This window comes from Chiloscyllium plagiosum, chromosome 17 (genome assembly GCF_004010195.1).
Source record: "Chiloscyllium plagiosum isolate BGI_BamShark_2017 chromosome 17, ASM401019v2, whole genome shotgun sequence".
NCBI classification, from domain to species: domain Eukaryota; kingdom Metazoa; phylum Chordata; class Chondrichthyes; order Orectolobiformes; family Hemiscylliidae; genus Chiloscyllium; species Chiloscyllium plagiosum.
The window spans coordinates 2,285,770-2,295,562 of NC_057726.1; the positions used below are offsets into that span (position 1 = coordinate 2,285,770).

At 45.0% G+C, this 9,793-nt stretch overlaps 1 protein-coding gene across 1 annotated transcript in view; it reads left to right on the top strand.

Annotated features, from left to right (window-relative positions):
- gpatch1 (G patch domain containing 1) overlaps window positions 1–9,793 on the top strand; it is an 81,809-nt gene that overhangs the window by 11,936 nt on the left and 60,080 nt on the right. Inside the window, exons 7-8 of the mRNA XM_043707501.1 lie at window positions 5,723–5,781; window positions 9,214–9,459. Of these exons, the coding sequence (XP_043563436.1) occupies window positions 5,723–5,781; window positions 9,214–9,459 (305 nt within the window). The remainder of the gene's footprint in view (window positions 1–5,722; window positions 5,782–9,213; window positions 9,460–9,793) is intronic.

The window sequence follows — 9,793 nt, forward strand, 5'->3', positions numbered from 1 at the left end:
CTATGTCCCTGTAGCTTCTATCTATCACCCTCTCAGCCTCTCGAATAATCCTCAGTTCATCCAACTCCAGTTCCAGTTCCCTAACGCAGTCTGTGAGGAGCAGGATCTGACTGCATTTCCTGCAGATGAAGTTGGCAGGAGTATCGGTGGTCACCCCTACCTCGAACATCCTGCAGGAGGAACATTCCGCTGCCTGCACTGCCATTACTCTACACATCGTCTCCAAAACAAGAACACTGAGTAACTTACCTGTGGACTTTAAAATTAGGTTAGAGGAGGAGGATGGGAGGGAGGCCCCCCCCCCCAACAGTATCCAAAGCCTACTATGTAGGGCCTGGGGTCTAGAATACACCCACTCAAATATCAATCACTTACCTTCCCGACTAACTCTGTGCTCCAACTTCACTTCCGCCCAGCTCGTGCCGCTCTCTGCTGTGAAAAAGGATGGGAGGTTTACGGTTCAGGTAGTCACCAATGATGCGCCCGGTTAACATGAGGGATTTGCAGAGGGTCAGAATTAGTGTGTGGAGATCTTGGAGTGTTCTGGGGTCAGATGTTGAGAGAAAAAGGGATGGGCCAAAACCATGGGAAGATTTGAAAACCATGATGAAATGATGGCACAGAAGAAGTCTATTAGTCTATCAAACCTCAGCCAGCTCTCTGAAAGAGCTGTTTAATTTACCTCACTTCCCTGCTCTTTCACCACTGAAATGTCATCTTTTCCCATTTTAAAGTTTTTGTCCAATCCCTTTTTGACAGTTCCCGTTGAATCTGCTTCCACTGTCCTTTCTGCCATTGCATTCCAGATCACAGCAACTCTCTGTCAAACAGATGTCACTGGTACCATTCTGGCAGCATTGTTTGATGAGGTCTCAAAATAAATCTGTTATAAATTTTCAGCTGTATGGAAGATAAGGAAATTGGTTTGAAAGTAGGTTGATGGTCAGGGGTTTCGGTTAAAGAGCAGTGCTCAGCTCAGAGATTATCTGATTGGATGTGGTACCATGCCCCTCCCACTGGGGTCAGTGCCCCTGCAGTCACAGGTTCAGTTCTGCATGGCCAGCTTGAACCAATGTCAAAATTTCCTGAGGCCATTGGAGTCATGGGTTTGCCAAACAGCGTGGAGTTTTCTAACAGACTTCAGGAATTCTTCAACAGTCAGGACCAGTGGGTGGCAGATGTAATTTGATGTGCTAAGTATGAAGTTATTTGGTTTGGAAATTAAAACAGAGGAATTGAAGCATGTTGCTGAAGAAACTGCAGGATGTAAGTGAGGAGAAAGACAGCCCAAATATAGAATTCTGTGAAAGGAGAGAAAGATGTGGGAAGGCCATCACAATCTGAAGTTTTATTAAAAGGAGTGAGGAGTGCAGAGTAAAGGAATAACTCTGAATTTATGCACGTTCCCAGCCAGGCCATTGTTCAGGGACAGCTGTAGAATCAGCATGCATTGTCCTCAGGGCGTACCATCACTCCCAACTAGTCTGTTGAAGAGATAGTGTTGAACTGCTGCAGTCAGTCTGGTGAAGGTATGGCTGGGAAGGTGACAGGTGTAGGATTTTGTTTATGTGGTGTCTTGATGGGTCAACCTTTCAATGAGGGGACCTAACCCAGGGCTTTTGCCGGCCTCATTCACACTGTGTATACCCACAGAAAGCATACCCACCTTGTTCAGTTTAGGGGTTTGCAGAGTACTCCAGAGCTCAGTCTCTCCTGGTATTTCTGTTCCACCCAGACCCTGTTCATATAACCCTGTCAGTCTGTCCCTCCATTCTCTTGTCAAATCTTGTCAGATCTTGTTGGAAGGAGAGATGTGTTGCTGAAGCTTTTCATTTTGCACTCATCACGGCAAATGTAAGAATGCCACATTTCCCAAGTTGGAAAAGCTACTTCAGTAGGACACTTCACAGTTCTGCTAAGCTGTGGCTACTTATGCAGTGTTTCCCTTTTGAGGATGCTACTGCCCATACAAAAAGTTATTGGTCAGCCTCACAATTCAGTGACCTTTTGTCTGTGTGTGGCTGCTCAAGTCAGACACTGTGTTCCTTCAGCTCATAATATCTGGAGTACAGACTGCACTCACCAGCATGTGCTTGCGTAACCCAATATGAAAAATGTCTACATTTTGATGTGATTCCACACGTAGCCACAATTGTTGAATGATCATGAATGCGCTAGCAAGCAATTTAAGATGTGGAGGTGCCAGTGTTGGATTGGGGTGGACAAACCTAAAAATCTTACAACACCAGGTTATAGTCCAACAGGTTTATTTGGAAGCACTAGCTTTCGAAACGCTGCTCCTTCACCAGGTGGTTGTGGAGCAGGATCTCAAGACAGAATTTGTAATAAAAGATTACAGTGTCATGCAACTGAAATGACATACCTGTATTGAACAAACCTAGATTGGTGTTAAGTCTTTCATCTTTTAGAATGGGTTGCAAATTTTGATTCATTAATATGTAAATCCCAGAACTACTTTTAAATTACATTCTCAACATAACTTAAGGTTTTAGTAAAAAAAAGGTGACATCTCCTCTCACACGACGTATTAAAGGTGTGAGATTAGAGTCTCTGTATCCCAAACTTGAGTCAGACTGGTTCTGTTTCCAAAGTAGGAATTTATAAAAATATAATTCTGCAATTGCAAAGTCACCCCATAGACGTGTGTGTGTGCGCATGTGCGTGAGTGTGAGGGAGAGAGTGAGTAAGAGTGTGTGTTTGCGTGTGTGCATGAGTGTGACAGTATAAACCTGTAAGAAGGTGTGGGATGTGTGTTTGAGAAAGACAGCATGGTGTGAGAGTACATAGAACATAGAACAATACAGCACAGAACAGGCCCTTCGGCCCACGATGTTGTGCCGAACATTTGTCCTAGCTTACACACCCATCCATGTACCTATCCAATTGCCGCTTAAAGGTCACCAATGATTCTGACTCTGCCACTCCCACAGGCAGCGCATTCCATGCCCCCACCACTCTCTGGGTAAAGAACCTACCCCTGACATCTCCCCTATACCTTCCACCCTTCACCTTAAATTTATGTCCCCTTGTAACACTCTGTTGTACCCGGGGAAAAAGTTTCTGACTGTCTACTCTACCTATTCCTCTGATCATCTTATAAAGCTCTATCAAGTCACCCCTCATCCTTCGCCGTTCCAACGAGAAAAGGCCGAGAACTCTCAACCTATCCTCGGACGACTTCCTCTCCATTCCAGGCAACATCCTGGTAAATCTCCTCTGCACCCTCTCCAAAGCTTCCACATCCTTCCTAAAGTGAGGCGACCAGAACTGCACACAGTAATCCAACTGTGGCCTAACCAAAGTCCTGTACAGCTGCAACATCACTTCACGACTCTTGAATTCAATCCCTCTGCTAATGAACGATAATACTCCATAGGCCTTCTTACAAACTCTATCCACCTGAGTGGCAACCTTCAAAGATCTATGTACATAGACCCCAAGATCCCTCTGTTCCTCCACCTGACTAAGAACCCTACCATTAACCCTGTATTCCGCATACTTATTTGTTCTTCCAAAATGGACAACCTCACACTTGGCAGGGTTGAACCCCATCTGCCACTCCTCAGCCCAGCTCTGCATCATACCTCTTTTGCCTGAAACGTCAATTTTCCTGCTCCTCAAATGCTGCCTGACCGGCTGTGTTTTTCCAGCACCAGACTCAACTCTAATCTCCAGCATCTGCAGTCCTCACTTTCGCCTGCTTGTGTGCGAGTCTATAGTGTACTGGGGTCACCTGTAGTGACATGACCCCGAGGTCCCAGTTGAGACCATCCTCATGGGTACCGAACTTGGCTATCAGCCTGTGCTCGGCCACTCTGCATTGTTGCGTTTTCTGAAGGCTTCTTTGCTGCACAGGACCGCCAACCAGCACCATACACCAGATACATTAATGATGTTTTCTTCCTCTGGACCATAGTGAGGAGTCATTGAAACAACTACACAGTGATATCAACAAGTTTCATCCTACTGTCAGATGGACTATTCTTTAGTGTCAGTCTCATTCTTGGACACATGCATCTCCATCAAGGATAGGTACCTCACTCTACTGCAAACCCACGGATAACCTCACAATACTACACTTCTCTAGTTTCCACCTGAAACATTTTAAGCCAGCCATTCCCTACGGACAAGCCCTCTCTTCAGATGGGGAGGAATGTGACAGACACCTGAAGGGCACAATGCTCAGCTCATCGATCACCACGTCCAACATTGCCACAGCGAGAAACCGTTATGACCTCCTCAGGAGACAGACATGGGATGCGATCGAAAGGATACCCTTCGTGTCCAGTACTTCGTCAGAGCGGCGAAACTACACCATGTTCTTTGCAGCCTGTACCACATTATCAATGACGATGAGCACCTCGCCAAGACCTTCCCCACACCTCCACTTCTCACCTTTAAACAACCACCAAACCCTAACCAGGCCATTGTTCATAGCAAACTGCGCAGCCTTCAGGACAACATCGACCACCACACCATACAACCCTGTCATAGCAACCACTTCCAGACGTGTCAGTGTCGACACGGATACTGCCATTACACATGGGGACACCCACCATGTATGCAGCAGGTACTCATGCGACTCAGCTGACGTTGCCTATCTCATACACTGCAGGCAAGGCTGTCCCGAGGCATGGTAGATTTTGTTTTGCTCAAAAAGCGCATGGTCTGCAGGCATGTGACATTTTATAAATTCCTACTTTGGAAATAGAACCTGTCTGACTCAAGGTTGGAATACAGACAGACTCTAACCTCACACCTTTAATGCATTATCTGAGCAGATATGTCCCCTTTTTAAAATAAAACCTTAAGTTATGTCGAGAATGTGACTTGGAAGAATTTCTAGGATTTACATATTAATGAACTGAAATCTGCAACCCATTCTAAAAGATAGAAGCCTTAACAGGAATCTAGATTTGTTCAATACATGTATATTGTTTCAGTTGGATGATACTGTAACCTTTTACTATAAATTCTGTGTTTTATGATCCTGTTCCACAGCTACCTGATGAAGGAGCAGCTCTCCAAAAATGAGTTCTTCCAAATAAACCTGTTAAAGCAATTTAAGATAATCATGCTCCTAATTTCACTCATTTGTGAAGCAATATCCGTTCAAGAGCAGAGCTGCATTCTCTGCACAATCTCAAAGGTTTGGGAGCCGATTAGTTCTCTGTTTTCTCGATGGCACTGTCTAATCAATTGGATTTGATTTTCCAATCTATCCTTTTCTGTTGGAGAAATTATTGTGAAGATTCAAAGTTGCCATTCTTGCGTTTGTTGTGGTGATGGAAGACAACAGGTCCCTCTCGACAGCGGTATTCCTTTCTTCCTCCTATGCTTATCTAGCTACTCCTAAAATAGATCTGTGCTATTCAACTGAACTACTCACTTTGGTAACATATTCATTATCCCCACTCTCTGGGTAAAGAGGTTTCCCTTATCTAATACTAATGGTCTTAGCATCACTGTGTCTACATTGAAGAAACAATGACCAGGGCAAGAACTCCCTCTGCGTTTCCTCTGGCCCAGAGTCTTGGTCTAATTGCAGCACCACAACCTGAGCTGGGACCTTCAACTTCACCCCCAGGCAGTGACCACCCCTCGGGCCCTAGTTACTGACTGAACATCAAGTATCTTCCCATTGTAATGCAGTAATGTAGGACTCGTTGCTCTTACTGTTTCTGTTTTGTTTGCCACACAGAGACAGGTGTGAAAGTGTATGGGTGTTCCTTGCCTGATGAAGGTTCAGATGGATCGCAGGTATGACTTAGCACCCTAACTGTTGTGTGTCCAAGCCCTGCATTTTGCAGTTTTAACGGTTTACCTGCAGTGCTGTGTTATGTGCTCTTAATGTATGCTTTGTATGGAGAAATATAAAAACATCCACTCTATACCTAAGCAATGATACATCAGATAGTTATCAAAAAGGTGAGAAGATTGGAATGGTAGAAGAACAGAGAAGTTCGGTGATTCAACTACATCCTTCACTAAAAGCAGGAGGACAGATAAAAATGAATAATTTTGCATTGATGGAAAATTTGTCTTTGTCACAAGAATACTTTGAAACAAAGGAGTGGAGATGGTGTTGCACCTTGGTTTCAGGCCCAGTTGGAGTGTTACATTTAGTTCCAGGCCCCACTGCAGCTTTGGAACAAAGTCCTGGCCTTACGGCTGTGAAGTGCACTTTCCCCATGAAGATATGAGCAAATGTAAGACAGTAAGAAAAGGTGCAGGACAAATCCATTCAACTTCTTGTGTCAGGTTTGTCGTTCAGTGAAATCATGGCTGATCTGCTATTTCAATACCATCTTTCTGTACTATCCAATTCCCCTTGCTGTTTTAATCTGTAGAAATCTAGCGATCTCAGATTTGCCCATACTCAGTGACTGGCCTCTTTTTGGGACAAACAATTTCAAAGTTTCCCCACCTTTTGAGTGAAAAGGTTCCTTGTCACCTCAGTGCTAAATGGTCTGCCCTATAACAGCGGCAGGATCCCATGGTGTTGGACAGCACACCCCACTCCAGGCAGGGGAAATGTCCTTCCTGAATCTACCCTGTCAATCCCTTTAAGGGTTTTGTATATTTGAATGAGATCACCTCTCATTCTTTGCCAGAAAATATAGGCCCAGTTCCTCAGACAACAATCACTCCATCCCAGGTATTAGTTTGATGAACTACTGCCCCTGTGGATGTTTGATCTTTGGGAAGGAGATAACAAACCTCTCAGAAAACTCTGGTTGTGCTCTCGCCAAGACTGTATATAAGTGCACTAAGACATCTCTACTCCGATATCCAAAACCTCTTGTTTAAAAGCTCCACCTTCCATTTACCTTCATAGTTTCTTGCTGTTCCTGCAGGTTCACTTGGACTCATGAACACGGTCACCCAACTTCCATGGAAGTTTGGTACTTCCCAGACCCTCACCCTCACAGAAACAATCAATATTTCTGTTTTCCTAACAAAGTGTGTAACATCATATTCCATCTCCCAAATCTTTGTCACTCACTGAGCCTCGACAAATCACCTTGAATCATCTTTGCAACTCGTCACAGCTCAGACTGCCACCTGTTAGGACACAGGATAAACCCTCTGGCTTAATTTAGAGCAGCAACACAGGAAAGCTTTATCCTACGCAGTAATCTGTGAACATTCGAGAGGCCAAGAACTATTTAAAGTAAAAATTGACAATTTGATTTCTTAAAGTATAACAGAGAATAATTAACTTAACAACTATTTTCAACTCCTTTCTCTAACCTATCTTTTACTTTCCCTTCTATAATACTCGCCCAATAAAACCACCGATTAATATTTACCAAAACTTCAACTTTCAAAACCAGCCAGCAGTCGAATCTTCTGTTTGGATCTTCCTGTGTCGTTTTCACAGGGCATCACTTTAAACTGATCTAGCCCATTTGGGGCTATAAACACAGAAATGTATTTCACTGTCTCTGATAAAGGTACCTGCGAGTCACCACACATTAAGTCCAACTTGGTGATGTAACTGGCTTGTTATAACATTTTCAATGCTTATCCAAATACTTTTTAGAAGGTTGTAAGGTTTCCTGCCTCACTCCCACTTCAGTGCACTTCAGAAATCCCCTCTCAACTTTCTGCCTTTCACCTTAACATCCTGCCCCCTTGTTATTATCCCTCTAATAAAGGGCAGCAGTGCTTTCTGACCACCCTGCCCATATCCCTCATAATCTTACACAGCTCTAACAGGTCCCCCCTCAGCTTCGCTGCTCTCTAAAGAAACCAACTCAAGCTCATGCAGCCTCCCTTCGTGACTGAAATGTAACATCTCAGACCATAAAATGTAGGCACAGATTTAGGCCATTCAGCCCATTAAGTCTGCCTCACCATTCAATCCTGGCTGATACATTTCTCAACCTCATTCTCCTGCCTTCTCTCCAGATCCCTTGATTCCTTACTAATCAAGAGCCTATCTCTGACTTAAATACATTCAGCGACTTGGCCTCCACAGCCCTCGGTGCCAATGAGTTCCTCAGATTCCCCAGCCTCTGGTTGAAGAAATTCCTCCTCATCTCAGTTCTAAAGAATCATCCCTTCACCCTGAGGCTGTGCCCTCAGGTCCCAGTCTCTCCCTGTAGTGGGAACATCTTCTCCATGTCCACTCAAAGCAGGCCACTCAGTATTCTGTAAGTTTCAATCAGATCTGCCATTATCCTTCTAAACTCCATCAAGTACAGACCCAGAGTCTTCAACCGTTCCTCATATGACAAACCCTTCATCGCGGGATTCATTTGTGTAAACCTCCTCAGAACCCCCTCCAATGTCAGCAACATCCCTTCTTCCTTAAATATGGGCCCACAAATGCTCACAATATTCTGATTGGGGTCTGACCACAGCCTTATCCAGCCTCAGCAGCACATCCCTGCTCTTGTGTTCTCGCCCTCTCGAAATGAATGCTAACATTGTATTTGCCTTTCTAACTACCGACTACATGTTAACCTTACGAGAATCCTGAACTACGACTTCCAAAATAGATTTCTGAAGCCTTTCCCCGGTTGGAAAATAGTCTACGTTTCTACTCTTCCTACCAAAGTGCATGACCTCTCACTTTCCACACTATATTCCAGCTGCAAATTGTTTGCCCATTCTCCCATCCTGTCCAAGTCATTCTGCAGCCTTCCTGCTTCTAGTTTAAATTTCTTCCAACAGCACAGACAAACCCACTCACAAGGATGTTAGTCCCTACTCTCATTCAAGGGCTGGCCATCCTGCTTGTATAGGTCCCACCTTTTGGAGAGAGGGTCCTACTGATCCAAGAATCTAAAACCCACCCTCCTGCACAAAACTCTTGAACCCTACATTCATCTGGCCAAATCTCCTCAAAGGCTAACCATGTGGAACTGTGTGCCGTTCACGGTGCAGCCACTCAGTGACATCACTGATCCTGGTGCTAGGAAATGACCTAGCATCCTGGAGTCACGTCTGTGGCCACAGAAATGCCTGCCTGAATATGATGCTTTTAGTTTGTTAGGCAGCAATGCTGAGGACCAGGGTGATAGGGGGATTAAGATGTGAGGGAATGATTGGTTTCTTCCTGTTTCTCAGTTTCTAAACACTGAAAGGGGTTTGGCAGTAAAGCTGTCTTGTCTTTGCTATTGTGTCATAATTGTAAGACTTTGCGGTAACTGTGTCTGTTCTCTGTTCTGGTTCTCCTTCCAGGAGGAAGAGGATGAGTACCAGCCTGAAAATGTCACCTTTGCACCAAAGGATGTGGTGGTGGTGGACTTCACATCAAAGGATGATCGCCATGGGCTTGGTTACAGTGGAATCGATCCCCGCAGGGCTTTGTTTGGGGCATCTAGACAGGACTCCAGTAACATCTTCAACACCGACTCGGACAGGGCCAGCAGTCTGCTTGCCGATATTCAACCCAGCATGGGCAGAAGGCTGGGCATCAGCGGGCAGGTGAACAAAGAGCAAGATTGCCAGCAATGAGCTGAAGGAAATCCGGGCTGTGCAGGGAACCGGAACTGGAGAAGTGGCAAAATCTGTGCTGAAGGAGTTTGGAGAGGGGGCGGTGCCATGGCGAGGCTATTGAAGGATTTAAATAACTTGATGAAATTTTAAATATGAGGCATTAGTGAACTAGGAGCCAATGTGAGACTTGGGGTAGGCTTTGTGGGCCAAATGGCCTCTGGCTGCTCTGTACTGATTGTGAGGGCCAGGCAGCAGGTACAGGGGCGATGGGTTAGAGTTGGGGTGAGTTAGAACAGGAATGGGGGGGCGATGGGTTAGAGTT